The sequence below is a fragment of the Trifolium pratense genome, linkage group LG7 (assembly GCF_020283565.1).
Source record: "Trifolium pratense cultivar HEN17-A07 linkage group LG7, ARS_RC_1.1, whole genome shotgun sequence".
NCBI classification, from domain to species: Eukaryota; Viridiplantae; Streptophyta; class Magnoliopsida; order Fabales; family Fabaceae; genus Trifolium; species Trifolium pratense.
Window position 1 is genome coordinate 36,572,464 of NC_060065.1, and position 25,974 is coordinate 36,598,437.

Consider the following 25,974-nt stretch of genomic DNA (forward strand, 5'->3'; position numbering starts at 1 on the left):
AACATCAAAGTCCATACTATCAAAATACATCATAGTAATTTTACATCAAAATACATCATAGATTATGTCATTACATCAAAGTTCGTTACATCAAAATACTATTGTTTACATCAATGTTAATAACAAAATAATCTACATCAAAATTACGCTATTGTCATTGGATTGTCCCTACTACCAAGACCAACAATATCTTATCATTTTTTGCAAATCACAAAGAGCGGTTTGTATTTTTTTATTTTCAGTATCTTATCAACTTATTGACTATCTATTTTGCATTGCTTTCTCCTGCAAATAAAAGTTGAAATGGGGTAACAAGAGGCTGTTAAATTTTTTACAAGTAGTTTGTTTAAGTCAATTCAAAAAAGAAATGTGTGTGAACACTGAGCAGCTTTTTCCATGTCATTGGAGTCCATATGGTTTTTATTTATAATGTTATTATGTTTTGTTTGGTTGGGTGTAGTAGTGTTTGATTGCATTGGGCTCATTGGAGCATTACAGCGATGAATGATCCTTTAAATCTCAATGCTATTAAGGACAAGAAACAAATACATATATTATTACCGGAAGTGGAAAATATGCCAAAATTAAACAAGAAAGGAAAATAGAAAAACTAACCCGCTCATCATATAGGAGAGTGTTTTGGCATGAATCCCATAACATTGATCGTAAGCCAATAAAAAATACATCCTAATAATCTCTCCACGGTTATTAAAGAAAGGCATTCCCCTTGATCCATCTCTACCATCACCATGGACATTATTGACCATAACAAAGCATGTGGATCCCAATAAGCCATAAAAACAACTCAAATCATCAACATGGCATATGAATCTGACACTTAAATCATCTTCGCTTTCTGCTCTAGATTTTAATGAGTCCGATTTCACCAAATCATTACTCAGAGACTTACTCAACTCATCATACTCTCGCCATGGAAAGGAAATGTGTCCTACTGAAAAAGAAAAGTCCAAGTACCCCGGGTGGCCAATGGGATATACTTCCTCACCTATTTTAGTTCATCGGTGCAAATTGAGGCATATGGAAATCCATTTGTAGGTGGTGCTTTTGAGTCTGATAGACTGAGCACAGCAAGCCCTAAATCTTCACGAGCCAACATAACCTCCACTCGATATGTGTCCCCCTGATTGGTTATCACTCGTATTTTTCTTGATATGCGTCCCTCTGGATCAAGGAGCACACCTAACAAAGTTAAAACATATCCTTTTGGTGATATAAAGACCCCTGCCCCTTCACAATCATAAATAGAATGATTAGTATCGGGATATTTTACATGAATCTCTACATTTACCACTACATCTTTCATTACCCCGTAGAATTGCTCTAGTTGCTCCTCCGAAAGTTTCCCCTCAACTAGTGGAAAATTGAATTGATCCGGCCCCTCCTCCATTTCTCTCTTCAAGCTCACGAAGACAAGTAGTAACTACACAAATTTATTGATATATCCCCGAAATTCAAATAAACATCATTTTTCGGACTAAACAATTAGCAATACAATAATAATATTTACACAAAAATTAAAAATCTAGACAAAACGTACGTCACTCTATATACGAAAGAAAAGGATTATCAGTTTGTGCATAATTAGGGCTAAATAAATTAGAGACGGGAATATTAGATGGTTTGGGCAAAATTTTAACCGCAAATTTTAGCGTGAAGACAACAATATAGGCAGTTCTGTTTGCATACCAAATGTTACCCAAACGTGCAGGTTTGATTGTCTTACCAAACGCAGTCCTCACTTAGCAATTCCCAACCAGCAGAAGCATGTATGAAACTACAAACTATACTTGATTACATGTGAAACAAAGAACAGTAAAACCAACCTGAATGTAGTTAAGTGTATCAACTATTGTAACTCTTGATCCATCCTCTTGTTGTCTCCAAATCCACTAGTAAAGTTTTTCCTGAAACCAGAAAAACATCATACATTAATCAAATGCCAACAGTGTTTCAACCCAAAACATAAGAGCAAAAACCCACGTTAGACTCTATTAGCATAAAAACAGCTGTAAGTAAGCCAAAACCTCAACTTTCAATCCTATTGAATTAATTTGAGAAGCAGAAGGAAATAAACGGTCTTGTTTAGTTTTTTATACTTAGAGTGAAGAGACTAATGACAATGTGTTAAATTAGAGAAACAGAAAATCGGGATAATCTAATGCAAATTCTTCAAAATATGGAATGATAGCCACTGATGGCATGCTCCATGAAGCCGTAAATTGAACAACATTTGGGTTAGGACCATTGTACAAATTTCTACTTTACAACATCAAACAAAAATAACTAACGGCTATATAATAGTATATTAACAACCAAATTTCTTCAAATTTTCTAACTCAATATCGTATTTAAGCTTCAAATTTTCTAACTTACAAGTAACACAAAACATCAAGATAAGAACAAAACAACAACCAAACCCCCAAATTAAAACTAACAACAAAACATCAAAAACAGAAGAAGTGAAGAACAGAACATCAGAAATCCTAAATTTGAATCAATTTCAAATAAGACTTAGGGTGAGGTGAACAACAACCAACCCATAAATTAAAAATACTCTAAAATTTGCGTACTCTTTGTGAAGGGGCTTTTCCGAGCAGAGAGAGAGAAAGGTGGCGGTGGTGAACTGGTGGTCGAAGCTTTTTCCGTGGGGTGGTGAGTGAGTGAGTCGCGAGAGCAGAGAAAGAGTCTTTCAAGTTTCAATTTTTATTCACTTTGCCCTATTTCCCTTTTTTTTTCTTCCAGCTTTTTCTTTTTTTCCAAATAAAAAAAAACCGTTTTGGGTCAAACCCAAGCAAGTGCCCAGAATCACCGGGCCATAAAACCGCCCCCGGTCATGACTGATTTGTGAAAAACAATCGCAAATTTATCTATTGAGAGACCGAGAGTAAAGCAGATGATTGTAGTAAGTTTGTACCTAAATTATCGATTTAGTTATGATGTGTTTGTTACGCGAGAGTTACATGCGAGAGAGAAGAGCGACTAGCTTTGGAGAGAAAAGGTAAGAGTGTATTTTTATCTGTTTACCGGCTTCGATAAATTTTTGCAAATCACAAAGAGCAGTTTGTATTTTTTTATTTTCAGTATCTTATCAACTTATTGACTATCTATTCTGCATTGCTTTCTCCTGCAGATAAAAGTTGAAATGGGGTAACAACACTACAAATATTAAATGAAACATTAGCAACACACTTAATTGAAAACTAAGACAAACTAAACACATTAAATGAAAACTAATCATGACATGAAAATAAAACATCTAACACATCACATGGGAACATAGTTTGGATCTTTCGGTCTAACCAAACTAGCAAGGATGACTTCAACAAATCTTGTGAGTGTCGCATCTAACTCGATAATGTTTATCGTGTTATGTTGCTCAAAAATTGAAATCATATTTTCAACATCATTGTTGTTTTGAAGCTTCATGTAGGTGAAACTAACGTGTCATTCAGAATCAATTGAAGGCTTTCGATACGTGAGATTTGAGACCGTTCTGTTGTCATTCCGGTTGTCGACAGTACAATTCAGTTGCTCCAGCTGTTGTTTCAGACCATCGAATGTTTCACCATCGTTAATCCGAAACAAATTTGGTCTTCCGTTGTTGTAATAAACTGCTGCAAGGTGAGATCTCATGCGTTGTGTGAATGAAACATCCATTTTTAATGTGTAGTGTGTTGAAGCAAACAACCCACATAAATTTAAGCATGAGGTTTGGTGAAACAACTATTGCGGTAGGTAAGCTTAAATGCAGTAGGTGAGTGTTAATGCAGTAGGTGAGCGTTAACGTCGTAGGTGAGTGTTAGCGCGATAGGTGATCATTTTAAATACAAGAAAAGTTACGACTTTTATTAATTTCAACGATGATTTTAAAACATTCACTAAATGAAAATCACAACATAAAATCTTAAAATGAAAATTACATAATATATTAAGACACCAACACGCCACGTAGAAATGAAAATACGACAACAATATAAAGTCATAATATGCAATTTTAGTTATTTTGATTTGTGTGGCGTATTTGAAGTAATACATGACTTCGATTTGATGTTTGGGTGAACGAAGATTTATTAAAGTGTTCTTCAATTCAACACAGAACTGCTCGTTTTTACCGCGAAACAAGATAGAAAATGGATGAGATTTTACTAAACTATTAGTAACAAAACGATTTGAAGAATTCATTTTCTAAAACTGTGAATATAACATATATTACCTGAGTATGCATATATGTATTTATATTACAATCCGATTAATTGCAACCACGGAAAAAGTGTCAGTGCAATCTCGACCACAAAATATGTAAAAACTCTACTTCGGTTCGCATAAACCACAACAAATTTTGTGCACACATTATTTCGGTTTATTAAAACCGAAGCAAACTATGTATAAACCAGAATGTTTGTGATTTGATTTGCAGTACCACCTCGACACAATTGAGTTCCAAACATGTTTTTTGCACATTCATAATATGTTATAACATCATTATATTGACACCAACCATATATTATGTCCATAACATCAAAGTCCATACTATCAAAATACATCATAGTAATTTTACATCAAAATACATCATAGATTATGTCATTACATCAAAGTTCGTTACATCAAAATACTATTGTTTACATCAATGTTAATAACAAAATAATCTACATCAAAATTACGCCATTGCCATTGGATTGTCCCTACTACCAAGACCAACAATATCTTATCATTTTTTGCAAATCACAAAGAGCGGTTTGTATTTTTTTATTTTCAGTATCTTATTAACTTATTGACTATCTATTCTGCATTGCTTTCTCCTGCAAATAAAAGTTGAAATGGGGTAACAAGAGGCTGTTAAATTTTTTACAAGTAGTTTGTTTAAGTCAATTCAAAAAAGAAATGTGTGTGAACACTGAGCAGCTTTTTCCATGTCATTGGAGTCCATATGGTTTTTATTTATAATGTTATTATGTTTTGTTTGGTTGGGTGTAGTAGTGTTTGAGTGCATTGGGCTCATTGGAGCATTACAGCGATGAATGATCCTTTAAATCTCAATGCTATTAAGGACAAGAAACAAATACATATATTATTACCGGAAGTGGAAAAGATGCCAAAATTAAACGAGAAAGGAAAATAGAAAAACTAACCCGCTCATCATATAGGAGAGTGTTTTGGCATATATTATTACCGGAAGTGGAAAAGATGTCAAAATTAAACGAGAAAGGAAAATAGAAAAACTAACCCGCTCATCATATAGGAGAGTGTTTTGGCATGAATCCCATAACATTGATCGTAAGCCAATAAAAAATACATCCCAATAATCTCTCCACGGTTATTAAAGAAATGCATTCCCCTTGATCCATCTCTACCATCACCATGGACATTATTGACCATAACAAAGCATGTGGATCCCAATAAGCCATAAAAACAACTCAAATCATCAACATGACATATGAATCTGACACTTAAATCATCTTCGCTTTCTGCTCTAGATTTTAATGAGTCCGATTTCACCAAATCATTACTTAGAGACTTACTCAACTCATCATACTCTCGGCATGGAAAGGAAATGTGTCCTACTGGAAAAGAAAAGTCCAAGTACCCCGGGTGGCCAATGGGATATACTTCCTCACCTATTTTTAGTTCATCGGTGCTTTTGAGGCATATATAGAATTTAAACAAAATATGATGATTGTTTAAACAATTGTTTAGTAAATTATGATGATTTAATGACTATTTTATTTCCTTTTGATTAGATATATTCAATCATTATAGTGACTATTTGCTTCCATTAGTCCATACGTTTTTTTTCTTCTTATATAAACATATAATCGGGCAGTTTTTTTTTTAAATATAATTGGGCAGTTTTATATAGGATTGGAACGAATTATAATTCGCTGTGTGTTGCATTTATTTTTGTATGTTGGTTCTTCATAGTGTCTAGGGTTTGGATCATGTGACATCCAAATTGATTTTGTATTTGGGGGTTAGGATTACATACATTGATTAAGTCCTAAGTGCCAAATATTGTTATTGCCAATACTACTCTGCATTTTCATTATAGACACTAGCTAATGCACGGTCTGCCAACTAAGTTTCTTTCAAGTAGCTATACTCACTTTGCCAAGTATTATCGCTGTCTAGCTACTTGTATTATAGCTCATATCTGCTATTTGGTACCGTTTCTGCTATTTTTGCCTAATGAATTGCTTTATTCATGGTCGATCCAGCTCATATCTCCTTTCGAGGTCTAGGTGGAGTCCTCTTTTTAAAATCTTTACACTTGAAATTGGGAGTTGGTTGGTAGAGAATGGAGTCTGTCGGAAGTGGTCATAAGCTATAATATAAATTGTGAGCACTCCCTGAGTAATCGTTTCGTTCTGTCTGAGTTGATAACATATAGACAAAAAAGTTAATTGCAAGGTTCTTAGACCAAGTGGACAGGTGTATGTGTTGCTTGATTCGTAGTAACGTAGATATTGGTAAGCCATGGACTGGATGACATTCTTGGTTTGCATTATGTCGAAGTTATATTTTTGGGGTGAGTGCCTCTGCCTTTTATTCTAGAAATAAGCTTACACTTAAATGGACAAAGAAAGAGACCTGTTAAAAGGGGTTTATGTTGTGGTTCTTCTACTAACCAGAAGTTCTATTTGAAGAACTAGACTACAGGAGTAAGACTTTGGAAGCCGAATGAAGTATTCAGTATGCTTTTTTGTTAAACTGTTACCCCCAAGCATGGATTTGGAGGATAGTTTGCTTTTAAATTTGAGACTCAACAAATTGCTCAATTACAATATCTTATTTTTCGTGGTTACTCACATAAGTTTTTCAATGTCAAACAGATAATAAAATCTCCTGCCTGTAGTGCTGGTCTATGTTGTGATGATGTTATTACTAGATGTGATGGAAATTCAGTAGGGGGCCCCCTTGAGGTATTGCATCTGCTCCTCCTTGGTTCCGTTGACCTAGCATTTGTCATGCCTTTGTTTGATGAATTTGTGACAAGAACTGAATAATAAGAACGGAGTACACTAGTACAGTATGAAATTTTTTTTTTGTTGATAAATCGGCCTTTACTGATGTAAGAATTTTACAAGTGAGAGAACTCAAGGTGGTTGAATTAAAGAAACGAAAATCAAGTCTCGGGTGTAGATATGCAGAGGGCATGTGAGAGAACTCAAGGTGGTTGAAAATGATGCGAGATAAATGGAATTCCCAACTTTTTGGAGAAACTGGTTTAACTTATTAACATGAATTTTGGAGGGGGTGATTGTGGGGAAGTTTTCCCATTCTAAAACTTTTCTATTATCTTTCCTAATTGAAAAATATAACTCCACTCCATCAACCATTTTTTATGTTGTGAACCATAGAAATCAGTATATTGTAGAACACACTTTTGTACACTTCTGTAAATCAAAATGCAATTGTAACACTCCCTCATCTTACCATAACAGGCAAAGCATCCTTTCATATGGACGTCCTATCTAAAACATTTGAGAGTATATAAACACTAGCAGTTGGTCTCAGTATTAATTTGAGAGAAAAGTTGTCCGGATAGCAGACCACAGCTTGCAAAAGAAATTATTAAGAGGACAACATTTAGTATAAGTGATGGTATAGTTGTCTTTTTTGTAGCCTATAAATATGGTTGTTTGGTTGTATGCAATAGTCTGTTAGACTGTGTGTCTCAAAACTCGTCTAAGGTGTGAGATGCTTATGATAGTATCCTCGTCTGATATGAGACATCTGGGTGTGAAGCACTATCAAAACTAACTTCTACTTCGTGTGACCTTCAATTAATGACATGAAGTTTTCTCTCTATTCCTTTCACAAGCAAAACCTTCCTCATTAATTAAGCTGAACATGTTTTACCTCATTATGTTACACTACATAATTACATGCCATCACCATACCCTTTGTAGTAGAGTCTGTATATTCATACCAAATGGCAAGTGCCATCAATACAGAACTGCAATAATCATTGAAAGATATAAAGATGGAGTTAGACGTAACAGAAATGATCTCCGGTTTAAACATATATGGGTGCTATATATGAAGAACGGGGGTGTGGTTTATAGGGTTTTATATTTCATTGTTACTTATATAAATGGTAAATTATATGTTTTATCTAGTCCGGTGCCACCTAATGTTGGGTCATTGCCTGTCAAAGAAATTAAGAATACTTGTCAAAGTCAAAAAATTCCCGTCAAGTGAACAGTTACAATTAACGTCCATGTCATTACTGGCTACTACTAAAGCAGTGCGTTTGAGACCCCGATAACAATAATGAATGAATTGATATTTGGCTCTCGGTTTAGTGACCACCTTGATATTTAACCCCATGATTATGTCATAAAATTGATATTCAAATGTTAGGTTTTAGTTTAGTTTCCCCATCTACGAGTTGGCTATTTACTTTAATTGAAAAACTGACTAGAACATAACAGGAAGAGAATCCATTCAAAATGCTTTGTGTGCAATGTAACGCATAATAATTGACATATACCATTTGCTATTAATTTTAAGGAGAGGGAGTTCCGTTACCATTGATGGTGCACTTCTATCTTGTTTTCTTTTTCTTGGTGAGGTGGGGGACTCACCTCGACCTGGAAAACCCAAATTCAGAGGATAGAGGAAACTTACTTCATCTGTTGATATTTAATATTAATGTAAATATATTCTAGAGTATTCTTAGCATAGCATATTCCATAGCATATATTCCTTTGTAATTAATGCTCCTAATATTATATAATAGAATGTCCGTGATGCTCTATGACACACGGTTTTCGCCATATGCCTCTTCTATTTTCTTATTTTCCTTTCAACATCATCTTTCTACTTGCGATGTATGTCTTTGGACTTTCGATCTGACATTTTTGTAAAGTAACATGATAATAATTTGTGATATTTTCAGCTCACTGAAGCATTATGGAACAATGAAGGTAAGCCTGTTGAGCTGATTGTGATAAGGCCAAGAATCGGTCAACTAAAGCTGACTGTGACAGTCGGCACTAGCCCAAAGATGAAGAGGTAAGAATCATAACAGTTTGGTTGAAAATTTTAGGCAAGGGAGAACAAATGCAAAGTTATTCCGAAATCGGGTGTTAAAATCATAGTCAAAAGAGAAGTGGGAGTCCTTTTATATGACCTTTTTTTAATGTGCTTGGTATATTCTGAACAAAGTAGCTTTCTGGTCTTCCTTTGTTTGGTTTGTCAAGGGTAGAATATAATTTTTGAAACATTTTCTCAAAGGCATTTGTGCTATTACTTTCCTCCCTATTCTTCATCTTCCTCTTTTCCCTTCAACCATCCATCTTCCCTTTCAACAAAACCATTGTTGCTCAAATTCAACAATTTCAATCTCTTCAAGTGAAGTAACTCATGTGGTAACTCACCATGGAAACTATTGCCATTTAGATCAAGAACAACAAGGAAAGAAAGATTTCCCAATTGAGGAGAAATGGTACCTTTAAGGCCCATGTTACCAAGATTCAATGCCTTTACTCTTCCATGATGCTCATCACAAGTGACACCAAGCCAATTGCATGATGAGAAAGAAGTAGAAGAAGAGGAAATTGACCAATTACTAAGCATATGATAAGGGTCTAAGGTAATAGATGATTTGAATGAAAGAAGTGCAAATTCATCTGTGGTGATGTTTTTAGTACTTCTAGCTAAGCATGTGAAGAAGTAATAATAGAGTGAGGCAGAGAGAATACAGAGCAAAGAGTATGGTTTGGCCATTTTCAATACAATGTATGTTTGAATGAGTCTAAGCACCGAGGAGGAGGATATTTATTTATATTAGAATAGGAAAACTGTGAATGTATATCATGCTGACATGGCCAAACTATGATCAACTGTATAAAAATAAAAGATAATTTTGAGTATGTTATTTCAGTCACTATGTTAGTTACTTAGATAACTTTTTTGAGTAGTTTTGTCTTCTTTGTGTTAGTTTAAAATACTCACTTGTGTGTGAGGTTGTTTGCTCTATTGTTAGTTTCACCATAGTTGATGATTATTATATGATTTGTCATTTCCTTAGAGAAAGTATGAAGATATTGGGTATACTCTATTTGATTATAGTGGAGTTATTTAGCCATTAAAAAAAAATTGGAGTTATTTATTTGATGTGAACTACTCGTGATTTTTACTCTCATATTGAGGATTTTTTATGTTAAAATTGAGGTGTTTTTTACGCTTATTATTATTAATAGGAATTAGCATGGCCCTTAGTTTATTTAGCTTCTGTGCTAGCTTCTGTATTCAACTAATGATACTATCATTAGTCGAATACATAACTTTCTATTATACTTGAGAGTGAAGTACATAGTTGATAAATAAAGAAGACCAAAGTAGATCATTTTGGAGATATGTGTCTCATTGTGTACATTTTATTCAACTTCATATCCTTTGTTATTATTTTGTTTGATCTTGCTGGTTAGTAATTATTTGTCATCTGCACTGCACTAAGCCATAAATTAATACTAAAATTGAGTTATGCGGCCTCCCACGCTTTGTTTCACCTCCAATTGGCCTCTGCTCAACAGTGAGTCTGCCACTAATTGGTTTTTTTATTTGAAAAGTCTACCACTAATTGATCCATTAACTAGGTAATTAATTTCCGCCAAACCCATTAACCCTAAACATTTAGCACAGAAATTTAATTACTATATCCATAGATATGGTGTCATCTGATTTCACGCGTGATCTTAAACATATTCAGAAACCCCACAGCAATTGCCCATCCCGCCCTATGTAGTCAGGTTCTCGCACCGGGTCTTAGGTTCTTACGATCCTACGAGCTCGTGAAGGCCAAACGAGCTTAGAACCCATGTAGGTTCCTTTTTTGACCTGTCTATAGTCAGGTTCTCACACCGGGTCATAGGTTCTTACGATCCTAGAGGGTTTTTTTACCTGAGCTCTAGATGGCGCCGTCGTGAACCTCGCCGGCGGTTAGTGTATGTTTGTTCTCACTCCTTTCTCACTTTCGTTCACTCCTCTCTCACTTTCAACCATCTCTTTCACTAAAACCTCTGTCCTTACTGAAACCTTCTGAACTCATCTCTTTCACTCTCAAGTTTCAACACTCTGTTTTCATTTTGGTTTTTTTTAACCCTATTGTTGCTTCTTCTAACCTTCTGTTATGAACTTATGAACATTTGGAATGATGTCTATGAAATATTAATTAATTAAGTTTATTTTGTTCATGTATTATATTTTTTTTTGTGTTTATGTGTATATGTATATATGTGAAGTTACAATTTTACCCTCGAGTAGGATCTTACAAATCGAGCTACGATCCCGATCTTACGATTCTCAACCAGCCTACCGATCCTACGTAGGATCTCGAACCTGACTACATTGATCCCGCCCACTGCCCCCAACATATTTTCATCTTTCGTGTGGAACTTTAACAACCAAATTATCCATCACAGCCAACACCAATAATAATAATAATAATAATAATAACAAGATAAAATTTCCATTTTGAGATCCTTAACCAGTGCCCCGGGGGCACTGTTTAGCATTTTCCATATACTAATACTCTGATATACTCTATCATTTCCCGACAAACTCAAGATGACTAAAGATGTGAACTTATATGTAGTTTTAAGGATATGTAAATCTTGTAGGCCATGCATATTCACGGGACTGAATAAAATTATTTTGTTTATCCATGTTAGATTCGGTATCAATGTTTTAAGAAAAACACTTATTCTTGAACTGCTAAGAAATGTTTTGTACATGTCCACTAAGGCACTAATCTAAGACCAGTTTACAAGCAAAAATTAAACATAATGGCATAAACAAAAATATGTTTTGTACATGTCCACTGAGGTTAAGTCATTAGAAAGAGAGTAAACCTTTAAAATAAATTTGATACAGCAAGATTCATATAATCAAATGGTTTCTTAGTCTGCTATATACTTGATAATAATGATTATGATATGCGCAATTGACACGCCACATTGATAAACCTCTTGGATGAAAACAAGAAAAGTAATTTGCATTTTCTATTCCACTAATGGAAAGAAGACTTTCCTTATAAATTACCATCTGACATGTATCTTCTTCGAAAACAAGGCCCAACAATAAAGAATTTAATCTCACTATATGACTTGAAATAATTTAATGAAAAGTCTGCGATCACTAGCTCCATAAACAAATATCCAGGAAAATTAAGAAGATTAAGGACAAGATTGAAGAGGTTGGATTGGATTTAATGAAGCTAAAATGACACTAAAAGTAAAAAAAAAACCTGTCCAATGTCGCCTCCAACATGGTAAGTATCCACCGCCCAGCTAACTCCATTCCTTGGGCTTACTCACAGTTATTACTGCTTCCCTTTCTATTTCCTTGGCTGCTTCATTCATCACAACCTGTTACACAAATGTGTGTTGAAAGCACTTTATAATTTATGTGCAATAAATCAAAGAGTTCAATTTCGAAAGTGCTCTTAAGGTTGGTACCTTCATATTGCTCTGTGTAGTCTAAACTGAGAAGGAAATTGAATGCTTGCTTGCTTCTGCTCTCGATCTTCTTAGAATTGAAGTGGTGGATGGAATGAAACTTGCAGCTTAAGGATGCCATAGCTACTCAATTTATTCATTGGGTAGTTCTTCAAAATGTAGAGGTCAAACAAGACCCTAGTAAAAAGACTAATGATACTTTGAAGAATGTACACAACTTCTCAGTTTTGCCATACCCTTCAAAGGGCCATAAATTTATGGGACAACTTATCTTAGACCATACTCTATTGACAGCCATCGTGATGTACCCATTTAATTTGGTATTAAACCAATAGTCAACCCAAGGAAGCTAATTTGGCTCAGATGGAATTTACAGTACTTCCTGCTCCATTAAAGAATTTATGCCCCAATTGGCCAAGGAAAATCCCATCCTTATAAGTGAATGAATGCATTTGATATTTGAGAGAAACAGAAATAGATTATTAAATGAATCTTGAACTGAACTTCTGTTATTTCAATGCAAAGTTCTATCAGTTAGACCTTCTACAAGCCTACAACGACTAGTAGTAACTTTTCTAAGAAAGATTATAACTACTTTATACCATTATACATTATAAACACATATAACACATCACATGCTACTGCACAAGATAAAGAGTGACGTTATTTAATGGAAGCTAACACAGAAGCGAAATAAACTAATGTCTGCCCTACCCTATCATTCCCCAACAAACTCAGGGTGACTAAAGAAGAAGTTCAAACAGAGATATATATTCCCATCAGAGTATCAAAATTTCCAAGTTACAATTGAAGGTCATTCAGTAAAGGCAAAAGATCATTCTTACAAGTTACAATGTAAACGCAAACCACATAAGTATGCAAATAGGAAGAGAGTAAATCTTAAAAAAATAAAATTAATAAAGCAAACTTCATATTATCAAATGGTCTCTTAATTTGCATGTACTTGATGACAAATAGGAAATGTGCAACTGACAAGCCACTTGACATACAAGGGAAAATCCTAAGAATCTCAGTAATAGACCTCTTGGGTGAAAACAAACAAAGAAGAAATTAATTATTTATTCCTCTAATAGAAACAATGCTTTCCTTATAAATTACTATCTGACTCAGATCTTCCTCAACACCAAGCTCCTTAATCGTCCGGGTAACCAAATTAAAACAAGCTAGTTCTCCATCATTTTTTCTGAAAAATATGTCACCATTCTTCCCTGCTCCGATGGGACGGTCAAAATGAGGCAATGGTCCAATAATGAAGAGTTTAGTCCAGGATTCTTTGACACCAATTTCACCTAAAATTGATATGCTCAGAGTAGCGGTCTCCCAACTATACGAGATCAAAGCAATGGATCCATTTAACATCACCAACTGTCTCTTCACCAATCTAAGATCAAAAGTATCATCAACGTATGAGGGCATGGGTGTTGTAAAAAACACCTCATGGCTCACGTCAAATGAAACAAAATATGTTTCATCACTACTATCTTTTTCAACATTATCCCACCAATGACACATTCCATCCATGTAGAATCGGGAAGTGTTTTCTTCATCTTTAGGGAACATCGCCATAGACATGTCAACATCAAGTTTCTTCCAAGAATTGCTTCTTAAACTATATATCTCCCACAAGGGTTCCTTGGATATCGCCAATTCCTCTTCCATAGACAACTCACGATCAAACAAGTGAGCGAAACATCCGTCATCAAACTCTACATAGCGAATCACCTTATAGTCATCCCTAAGACGATCATAACCAATTCCATGAATAAGAGGTAAAACCATGGTACAAGGTACGGACTCAACAGGGCTAGGAGGAATAACATTCAATTCATTGGTAATTGGATTCCATAATACAACTTTTTTCCAAGGGCCTAATATATTAGTGAGACAAAGAATTCCATTGATACTAATAGACCCCAAAATATAAATATCTGTGCCAAGGACTTCCAAAGGAAGTGACAAATTTAAGTCTACCCTTTTCTCGAATCTCTTTCCAGAAATGAAAGACAACTTGGTGATCCATAATTCTTCTTCATTAGGGTCAGGTACAGGAACCAGAATAGTATGCCCTAAGATGATAGATGCATCATCATCATCATCATCATCATAATCAGAATGATTTTTGTGTGTGATAATGATATGATGATAACCGTAGAGTCTCATGAAATAAAGGTTTTGAAATAACATTGACCATGATTTACATACAGATTGAAAACGCCTTAAAGATTTTGGAGAGAGTTTTGATAGAATGGAGAATGAAACATCAACAGGTATGTTTTTGCTAACCTTTCCGGTCGTCGGAGTAGCAGATTTCGCCATATCGGACGGCGCGTCTGTCTTCTTGTAATTGCAACCACCGTTACCACTTTTGTTCTTCTTCGGTTGCAACTTTGCGACCAGTGGCAGAAGAGAACGAGATCGATCGATCGAGACAAAACAATTTTATTATGGTTCTGATTCAGTTTTACCAGTTTTATTTTAATTGAATGAGTTTGATTTGTTATAAACTGATATAAATAAGAGCAATAGTATAGATGAAGAGATAGAAAATAGAGTTTAATTGTTGTGCACTGTCGGTGTAAATTATTTTTACACGTACATCCAATGACGCGTTGCCACATCATTTAATGAATGTGACACATCATGTATTTTTAATGACCATACATGATGTGTTGGTTTATTATTGGACGCATGTGCAAAATAACGTTACACCGACGGTGCATATAAATTAAATTCTAGAAAATAAATAAAGAATAGTGTATATTATTCACCGGATTAGGGTTATAATATAGTGATACATAATATTTATATATAGGTAAACATAATTAGAGTTGTCAAAATGGGCTCGCCCGAATGGGCCAGCCCGCCAAGCCCGATTTTTTCCCGGGCTCGGACATTGAAAATCCTAGCCCGAATTATTTTCGGGCCGGGCTAAAAAGTCCGGCCCGACAAAGCCCGATTAAAAATATGGGCTAGCCCGAATGGGCCGCGAGCGGCCCGCAAGCCCGAAAAAATTAAAATTAAAAAAATAAAATAAAATAAAAATATAAATAATTTGTTTTGGATGATTTGAAATTAGTTTGTAATATAAATTATAAAACACCGTCTGTTACTTAAGTAGTAGACGAGTAAAAATAGGGCACCCAAGAAACTCGTAGGTAGCGGATGAGTAAAAATAGGACGCGCAAGAAACTCGTACGTAGTGGATGAAAAAAAATAGGGCGCACGAGAAACTCGTACGTAGCGGATGAGTAAAAATAGGGCGCGCGCGAAACTCGTAAGTAGCGGATGCGTAAAAATAGGGCGCGAGAAACTCGTAGGTAGTGGATGAGTAAAAATAGGGCGCGCGAGAAACTCGTACGTAGTGGATGAATAAAAATAGGGCGCGCGAGAAACTCGTAGGTAGCGGATGAGTAAAAATATGACGCGCGAGAAACTCATAGGTAGTGGATGAGTAAAAATATGGCGCGCGAGAAACTCGTAGATAGGGGATGAGTAAAACTACGGCGCGCGAGAATTATTAATGCTATTTACATGGTTGAGTTTGAGCACTAAAAGTAATAAAAAAAATTAAAAATAAACCGGGCCGGCCCGAAAGCCCGACTACCCGTACCGGGCCGGGCCCGGACACTAATTTTGGTAGCCCGTTTTTTATCCGGGCTTTTTAGCCCGGCCCGACAAAACCCGAAGCCCGACCGAGCCGGCCCGAAATTGTCCGGGCCGCCCGTTTTGACAGCTCTAAACATAATGGGCCAATTACATGGGTCAGGACATCCACTAATATATTCATAACACTCCCGTTGGATGTCCATCGAGGATATGCCTCATTAAAACCTTTAGTAGAAAAAACCTGGTGGATCACCAAGTAATTCTTCGTCGAGGATATGCCTCATTAAAACCTTTACGAGAAAAAACCCGTTGAGAATAGTATGCCCTACCAGTAATTTTAGTATGCCTCATTAATTCTAGTGGAGGAAAAAGAGTACAACATCATTTGTGTTTGAATTTCCTCATTAAAAATCTCACCAGGAAAACCCAATGGGACAAAACCATGGTTAAGGGAAAAAGAGTGCAGAACACAATTATATCTCCCCCTCATGAAGACAATTATATCTGAGACGAATAAGAGCCATTAATCTTCAATATAGTTGATCAGAAGCTTTACTTAATGATGACTTTGTAGAAAGATTTGATTATTCTCCATTAATATTCTTTTCTCTGAATTAACCGTTGATGCAATATGATCTTCTTCAAATTTCTTGTTATATGTGTAGAATCACAAACCTCGATAAAATCACATTTTGAACTTCATTGATGTAGTGCTAAAACTTCCACATAATTGAATGATATTGTTGTATCTCTAAGATACAAATTATATACTTGACTTTGTTCCAATATCTTCGAGTTAATTAATATTGACACAAATAAAATACATACAAAATTAGCAAAATGCAATAGTGTTCTCAACGGAACTAAAATATGGTACTTCAAGACCAATTCAAGTAACTGATCATTTTCTTGAGACATAATGATCTTTGTTCACATCAAGTGACAACAAATTATATTTGTTAATATCAAATATACTTCATTTCAAAAAAAAAATTAATCAATAGATTTCAAGAACTTTTCAGGAGTTTATGTCACATATAACAAATTCATTTCCAAAGTGACTTATTCATTTTATTAAGTCATCTCTTCGATAGTTTGAAATGTATGTCCCGTGAAAATTAAATTCTTCAAGGAGTTTTATATAATTCACACTAACAAGTGAGCCATACAAATATATCGTGACACATTTTTCAAATAAATTGAATTTTCCATGTGTTAATAAACTTAATAAAGGAAGACTTAATCAAGTAAGAGAATGATTTTGATTTCACTTCAGGTGAATATTTCTCTTCATATTCAATGACAAACTTTTACCAATATGCTTGAATAAAAAGTCAAGCTTTTAATATTTTTATTTCAAGATTTTCTATTCACACGAAAATTAATTCGTATCTCATCACTTTTACATCTTCAGATGTATGGACTGCTGGTCCTAAAATCTTCACTTTGCAAAGTGGCTTTACGTAGCAATTGCGTATTTTCATTTAGACAATCATTGTCTATAATTCTCAATAGAATTTAGTTCATGATCCTCATCAACTCTTTTCACATATAGCGCTATATTATATATAAAAATATCATCAACGTTGACTTCCTTTTGGTTTCATCATATTCCATTCATGACATAATTCGTCAAGATCTCTTTATTATCATAAATTTCAGGTACCTGAGAAGTTCTTCTGGAACTTAAAACTCAATTATGTCAAATACTCTTTTGAAGTTTTTATATCCTCACTTGGGTCATCTTTCTTTTTAGCTCCTTTTCTTAATTGAGGATTTTTATCGTTGGAACCGACTGATCTACCACACTTCAGGGTGGTTAATACTGATTTGCAATATAAGATTGTCCAACAGGGACATCCATTTTGATTGGAGCATTAGCAGCTAATAGTTGATTTCATAAATTTTGTAAATGATTTATCTTTTCAACATTTGATTCAAACTATGAGGATCAATGTGAGATAATAACATTAATTTATTTCAAGTGATTTATTTGAACTTCTGGTTCATATTTTTCAGCTGATTATTCTCCCCCCTAATATTGGGAAAATTAATTCATCACTTGAAAATCAGCCTACAGGGCTGTAAATAATTCTCCAATTTTTGGCTCAAGATGATTTATAATAGATGGAGATTCATATCAAATACATTTTCCCAATATTCTTTAAGAACCGTTTAAATGCATTCTATTGGAGCAATTGCACATACACAACACATCCAAAAATGCTTATATGGGAATCATGTTTATAAACAAAGTTCAAATTGTAAATTAGGGGAGAACTTATAATAACTAGTTGGTTTGATGCGAAGCAAAAACTCAATATAAATAATGCCATGTTCCCAAAGTTGAATTTTGAAGTTATGATTTCATAAGTATCAATCACACATTTAACTTTAGACGTCTAAATGATGGATCTTCAGGTCCATATTTTTAATTAGCATATGGTGCAAGATATTCAATATCAATTTTGATTTACATATGATACTTATCGAATACTGATTGACTATTTGCAAGTGTACAAATCCGTCAATTGAGTAATAAAAAGTTATCGATCCTCAGGGATTGCGCGATTGTAACAAAGAAATCGTGTCTATAAACATACTAAAAATAACACACATTTTGGGGGTTTGGTTTGAGTGATTGGTTTGTACGAAAACGTTTAGAAATCAATTGATTAAGAGTGAGGTTGGATCGTCGACAATTCCCTAAACAATAGTAATCACATGCAATTCAATTGTATCGTAATGAACCACTCGAATGTTACAACTTGATCAACATTGTAGTGAATCTCAATCTCTTGATAAATCCACCCTATCCTCTACCGATACTTCTCCAATCTCTTGGATGGAAGCTACCAGTAACGGAGTATTTGAAAACGCGTTGATCGTATGCTACACTCTATGTTTCAATCTCTCGACCGGAAACACTCAAATGCACAATGAATTCAGTTCTGATTTTAACTCATACTCTCATACATAATTAAAATCTAAGTTCATTGCAAGATTGATCAGAAATTGTAAACAGAATTTCATTGAATAACATTCATTAGAGAGATTCGATACTGATACAAATGATTACATGGAATACATTAGTCTAGTTCCTAATCATGATCCAACCTCAATTCTTTTTCTGCCACACATTACGATATTCAATGTGTTAGCATTTCACTCTTGAAAGTTAGCTCAAATGATGAAGATGTGCCAACAAATATACCTTGCAAAATCCAGGAAACTTAGCAATGTGAGACTCATATTCAACTTTAATATCTACCTTCAGTTTCAATTCTTGTACTTGTAGCATGCCGAAAAAATCTAACTTTGATATCATAGTAAATGAGCTTGAATTTTGTTTTAAAAGTTAGTTTAAGGATGAGGGTGTTCTAACACAGATATATGTTGTACGATTTAGGAACCTTGACAACGTGAAACTGAAATACAACTTCAATAGATTAGACCATGACAGGAGCAATATTTCACATAAAGTAATGGAATCAATAAGGAATCAGATCTTCTACCTACAACCTTCAAATTATGGAGCATCCTAAGAGATGACCGGGTCAGCTTTAGATACTCTGAAGAATGTATACAAGTTCTTCTTTTTACTAAAAACCTTCAAGGGCCATATATTTTAGGGGACAATTTCTCATTACACCTCCATTGACAGCCGGATAACATAACAGTAATCTTATTGCACTGGAATATGGCTGTAATTGGCTAAGAAAATATCATCCCTAATTAGTGAATGGAAGAGTTTGATATTTGAAGGACGCATAAATACATCACTAAATGAAACTTGAACTGAGTTTCTATCATTGCATTGCAGATTGTTCGCTTACTATTTATGCCAATACTCTAAACTCTAATATATTTTATCATTTCCCAACAAACTCAACGTGACTAACGATGTGAACTTATATGCACCGTCAATTTGTCTCTAAGAGTGCATAATCAAAGGAGTGAGTGATCCAAAACTTTTTCTCGGCAAAAAACATATCTCACTACATATGCTCAGCTCTGGTATAGCAGAACTAGATTGTGACTGAAAGCAAGGCAACAATGCTTTTATTATCGGAAAGAATAAATGAATGGAGGCAGCTCAAACCTTCAATACTTTCTTATTATCATAGGACCACCAAAATTGCCTGACTACATATCCTTTTTCTCCCACACACAATGGCCATATAATTTTTAGCTCAGCCTGAAAGCTAAGCTACCAATAAATAAACCAGTGATAGATTCGGTACCATTTTTTTTCTTAACGCCAAATATATTATTATTAATAACCGGTCTCTGCACAAGACGAACAGAGGCCGGGAGATTCGGTACCAATGTTTTGAGAAAACACTTATTCTTGGACTGCTAAGAAATGTTTTGTACATGTCCACTAAGGCACTAACCTAAGACCAGTTTACAAGCACAAAATTAAACATAGTGGCATAAGCAAAAATATGATTCTCATCTGAGTATCAAATTTTCTAAATTGGAACCAATTCAGTAAAGGCAATATATCTTTTTTTTAAATTTGAATTAAAATACAAAGCGAATCAGTTTGCAAATAGAAAGAGAGTAAACCTTTAAAATAAATTTGATAAAGCAAGATTCATATAATCAAATGGTTTCTTAGTCTACTATATACTTGAAAATGATTATGATATGCGCAATTGACACGCCACTTCGGGGTGACTAAAGAAGAAGTTCAAACAGATATATATTCTCAGAAGCTAAATAAACTAATGTCGGCTATACCCTATCATTCCCCAACAAACTCAGGGTGACTAAAGAAGAAGTTCAAACAGAGATATATTCTCATCAGAGTATCAAAATTCCCAAGTTACAATTGAAGGTCATTCAGTAAAGTTAAAAGATCATTCTTACAAGTTAGAATAGAATGCAAACCAATAGCAATCATGTTAAGTATGCAAATAGAAAGAGAGTAACTCTTCAAAATGAAATTGATAAAGCAAAATTCATATTATCAGATGGTTTTTTAATGTACTTGATGACAAATAGGAAATGAGCAACTGACAAGCCACTTGACATACAAGGGAAAATCCTAAGAATCTCAGTAATAGACCTCTTGGGTGAAAATGTGTTCTATGCCCTGAATTTTATCATTCCTTTGCAAGTGTTAGATAGTTGAGGACACGCAATGTAGGATAGTGCTAGAGGGTCCAAACATAATTTGATTTGTGTCAAGAATGATCTGACACAAATGAGAGAAGGTTCAAAACTTATCTCACTAAATAAAATGGCATCTCTAATTCTTTCCTTTCTATAAGAAGCTCCCGGTGTAATCCCATTCTTTTCCAATATAGCTGTAATATTGTTTTCCTCCCAAATATCGGATGCCAACTTAAAGTAGTGGTATTGGTTAAAGGCAGAGCACGATCCATGCTTGTTCCATTGCTTTCTCCAAAACTTTTGATTTCCTACAAATAAACTTGGCCATGCGGTCGAAAGTTTGGAAACCAAGCTAGTAATCTGGAAAAAAAATTCAATTTTTTTAAAGAATCTTTCTTGTGATAACAATAGCATCGATTAAAAATAGTATACATAAAAATTTGAGATACCTGGTTAGGATCAAACGATTTAGGTACGCAAAACTCCGGACCACGTCTCATGTTTGATGGCCATAAACCATGCAAACTGAAGTAAGTCGGGATGGGTTGTTTGCACGGATGAGTATGAGTCGAACATAGTCCAGATGGCCATTGGTCAACCCGTACTAAATGATGATAAGGAAATGGTTGTCCCAATGGGTTAGGCAATGTATCACAAAGCTGCAACAGATTCATGAAGCTATAATTAAGAGGGGAAGCAGGATTTGATAACTCAAAATAGCAAAGTTAAAACTAAATTACCGATTCAGCGTAGTTTATTATCCGCTCTGCTGTTTGATTCTGCTTCAGCTGGTTCTGCATCCAATCAACAGCCATCTCACATACAGAACAGGTAGCATCTTGACGACCACCGGATGATACTCTATCAGTTGGTTGCACCACACTCTCGATACCCATACTAAAGGAAAAATTGATATATATTTCAATAAAATAGCAATCACAGTATCTATGTAGTACTAACACTTCAAACTAAATGCATATCCAGGGTTCGACACCACACCATGTGGGTTATATTCAATCAGTTATACTATTTCAAATTATTAGTGATGTCTACATGTTAGTGTGGTAAATAGTGTCTATGTCGGTGTTCAATAGCACTATATATATAGTAAGGTCTTTAAGCTAACAATGAAATATTTGTGGCTTACCTAACAACATGAGTCCCATCAAATGTGCACAGTCCAATTTGGGGGCAGATTTTCTGTGGCTGTGCCTGCAAACACCAAGTTAAAACCATTAGCAAATTCATTCAGAATAATGAAAAAACACTCAACACTCATCACCATGGTCAAGAATCTAATCAACCAGTCTATATGACAAGAATAAATGACTTACTTCAGCCAAGAGTGATTGTAAAATTGTTTGTCCGTATTGATCAACAACAGTTCTGCATTCTTTACTGTAAACTCCAGATGCTCCAATTGTCTTATTTATCATAGTAACTACAGTCTACACAAGCAAAACCGTGTATTAGATCATAGAAATAAGCTAGTCAAAAGTTCTACGACAAAAGCATTCTTTGCAGATCATGAAACTCTAGTCAGAAATAAAATTGTAGAGCATCCTACATCTACAAGCATTTGTTCATTACCGTTGGAACTGCCAACAAAGATGTCCCTGAGTCCACAATTGCTGAACAATCATTAGCACAATGTCCTGGATGACAATATTATGAAGTCAGTATCAATGAATAAAAACCATGGAGTATCTAGCAAAGTGCTTTCAATGTCATGTAATAGAAGAAACAGTCAAGTATTTACCAGTGGAATTTCTATCAACAGGTACATCTCCCATTGCAAACTGTCCAGATAATACAAATGCACTTAGTAAATACAAGTATATTATAAAAAATGCATTTTAAGCATAGCATAATGAACAAACATGTGACAGCTGGCCCAACCTGCCAATATCCTTTTCTTGTCACCGGCACGTAAGTATGTTCGCCCTTGAAGTGAGCAGGATCGACACCACCAAAAACAAGCTCCCTTCCTTCCTCGGCTTTCGGATTACGATTGAGCCAAAATGAAAATACAGGATCCTTAACAAGACCTTGTTCGACCATATTGTACCTGTGGCAGGAAAATACGTCCTAATGACGTGGAGATAAAAAAATAATAACAAAATGATAAATGTATGCTTAAATGTGCATAGATACCATATGGAGACAGAATTTCCAATTGACATCTCTTGAAATCCAAGTCCAAGTAAACCATCAAATTTAGGCAACACAAATGTAGATTCAGGTTCACTAGTTGCTTCAATAAATTCCTAAAAGGAATAAAACCCATTTTCATATCAATTGATTGATCAAAATATTATCCATGTAAAGGAAACCAAATATGGAATGAAAAACAACATTACCTGGTCCTTTACGGCTATATCACCAACTTTCGTATTATCATAGCTAAAGAAACCAGAAATTGATACAGTACCATACTGAATTGCAGCAGAAGTCCCTAAATAACAAGACAAACTCTGGTGTTAAAAAAAACCACTTCTAACAAGACACAATAAATTAAACAAATATGATTTCTTAAATCACTAATTATGTTATACTAAACCAAATAAAAAAATGTCAGAAACAAAATTATCGGCATTCACAATAATTTTTAAAATTCTGTTATGCTATGTAGTAGTTCTATAGGGTGAAAGCAAGACAAAATAAGTCTCAAACTTCGGATCATTCGTATAATATAGAATAATAGAAGCATGTAATGAAACAAACAAAGGCAGATCCTCAAAAGACAATAAGAAGAAGACATACCATTGGACTTGTAGGTACTTGATTGGCTTGACCTGTACTTAGCATGCAAATAGAATGCAATCTGCACCAACATAGCCAAAATCAGAATATAAATACATAAACCAGATACATATTCATCATGTGGATTAAAAAGAGAAAAACTCACCGTGAAATAACATTTAACTGATGGAAGCCAAGTATTAGAGCTACCAATGTAAACAATTACAGTAAACTTGTGAGGAGTTCCAATCTCAATTTCACCATAATACTGAGTATCCAACTGATCTATGTAATTCTTCAATGCAATAACATCGGTTTCCCCATTTCCTCCAAGGATGTCTTTGAGATGAGACTCCAAAATGGAAGAACATGAAGATTCACCGCCCTTCAATCCTTCATTTGGTACACTAGAAACCAAACAAGACAATAGTGTCCACACACACAAACATAACACCACCACATTCAACATTTTTGCCATTTTCACATGTTCATAAAAAATTCCAAAACAAAATCAAATTGACTCCAATTCAACTCGAGAACAACTAAAAATGTCAAAATCTATTCTACACATCTAAAATCATATCAATATTTCCTCCTCCAAAATGGAACCAAACAAATTTGCATCTGACATAGGATTAGAAATGTGACATAAGGTGATTAAGCGATTTATCTAGCAATAGTTAAATAAACCATAAACCCAAACCTCACATGCATTAAAATTTAAAACCTACAAAATGCATGAAATTAATCAAGTAATTCATGCATTATGAACGAAATTGAAAATTAAAAGAGGAACAAGATGAAGAAAGAAGAGGTTACCAAGAATTAGACTATGAAAGAGGATTGAATTTGAGAATGGAATTGAGAAGAATGAAGTGAGGGTTTCTCGTTAAGCCTTGTTTGGGATGTGAATGTAACTGAAATATTGTTAGTTTGTTACGGTGGTTGATAAGTTTCAAAGAGGATTGAATTTGAGTATGGAATTTTGAGAAAAATGAAGTGAGAGTTTCTCGTGACTAACAAGTACTAAAAAAAGCCGCTAACGGGGGTGGGACTCTGCGCGGGTAATAAGAAGCGAAGCCATTTGAAATTTGAACCTTCAATTTCAACATATGGTTATGGTTCCCAAAACACACGAGCCGGCAAATGTAACTAGAGCTCTCAAATGGGTCGGTTCGGTCCATTTCGGTTCGATTTGGTCAAGAATTTTTTTTTTCTACCTCAACACTTAACCCTTCATCCCTACAAATAATTCAATATTCTCATTTTACCCCTTCTTTTATTTTGGGCTACTGATTAACGAGTCCGGCCATCTCAATTTATTTTTTTTCCATTTTATTCAATCTTTTTTATGTCACTTTGATATATTAATTTCTCATAATTATTAATTTTATTAAGATATAATTATATGCAAATGTAAATAATTTTTACATCGCACTGAATACCAATTGACCTCTAGTTTAATTCCTATAAAAAATTAAATTAAATCAATAAATTAGAAACATAATTTTTTAAAAGGTTTAGGTAAATATATCCCTTTTTATTCATTTAATTATATTTTTTATAATATTTTTTTAATTAGATGATAATATTTTATGTTTTTATTAATATTATTTTTACAAAATTGACAATTTTTTTATAATGGGTCATTCCAAAGCCTAATGGACTAGCTTGGCCCAACCCAATTTTCATATGACCTGCTTAGACTTGGGCCTAAAAGGCCCAATAACATTTAGGTTAGATTGATGTTTTCTCTCCCCACCCCCCGTGATTCTTTTATACCCCCTGAATTTCCAATTTTACCCTTGCAAAAAACTTCGGTTTATAGAAACCGAAGTTTTTTTTGCCTTGAAAACCGAAATTTACTTTGAATTTGTACTAGAAAAAATTCGGTTTCTGCGAACCGAAGTTTTTTGCAAAGGCAAAATCGGAATATTGGGGGGTATAAAAGAATCACAGGGAGTGGGGAGAGAAAACATCGGTTAGATTTGTTAGGTCCGAT

General features: G+C 34.5%; 3 protein-coding genes across 3 annotated transcripts; all 3 read right to left on the bottom strand.

The window, feature by feature from the left end:
• Positions 1-10,767: 10,767 nt before the first annotated feature.
• On the bottom strand, positions 10,768-14,988 carry LOC123898928 (F-box/kelch-repeat protein At3g23880-like). The gene is made up of 2 exons (XM_045949969.1): positions 12,483-14,988; positions 10,768-12,392 (listed from the first exon to the last, which is right to left on the bottom strand). The coding sequence occupies exon 1, from the start codon at positions 14,817-14,819 to the stop codon at positions 13,554-13,556; it is 1,266 nt and encodes a 421-aa protein (XP_045805925.1). The 5' UTR covers positions 14,820-14,988; the 3' UTR covers positions 10,768-12,392; positions 12,483-13,553.
• Positions 14,989-21,203: 6,215 nt separating this feature from the next.
• LOC123896370 (ribonuclease Phyb-like) lies at positions 21,204-22,126 on the bottom strand. Its single transcript, XM_045946765.1, has 3 exons — positions 21,971-22,126; positions 21,680-21,889; positions 21,204-21,590 (listed from the first exon to the last, which is right to left on the bottom strand). Exons 1-3 carry the CDS (start codon positions 22,124-22,126, stop codon positions 21,204-21,206), a joined length of 753 nt encoding a protein of 250 aa, XP_045802721.1.
• A 247-nt stretch (positions 22,127-22,373) lies between these two features.
• LOC123896371 (aspartic proteinase A2-like) lies at positions 22,374-24,450 on the bottom strand. The gene is made up of 9 exons (XM_045946766.1): positions 24,139-24,450; positions 23,994-24,054; positions 23,591-23,685; positions 23,385-23,497; positions 23,130-23,298; positions 22,990-23,029; positions 22,821-22,885; positions 22,565-22,678; positions 22,374-22,442 (listed from the first exon to the last, which is right to left on the bottom strand). The coding sequence occupies exons 1-9, from the start codon at positions 24,448-24,450 to the stop codon at positions 22,374-22,376; spliced, it is 1,038 nt and encodes a 345-aa protein (XP_045802722.1).
• Between the last annotated feature and the right edge of the window lie 1,524 nt (positions 24,451-25,974).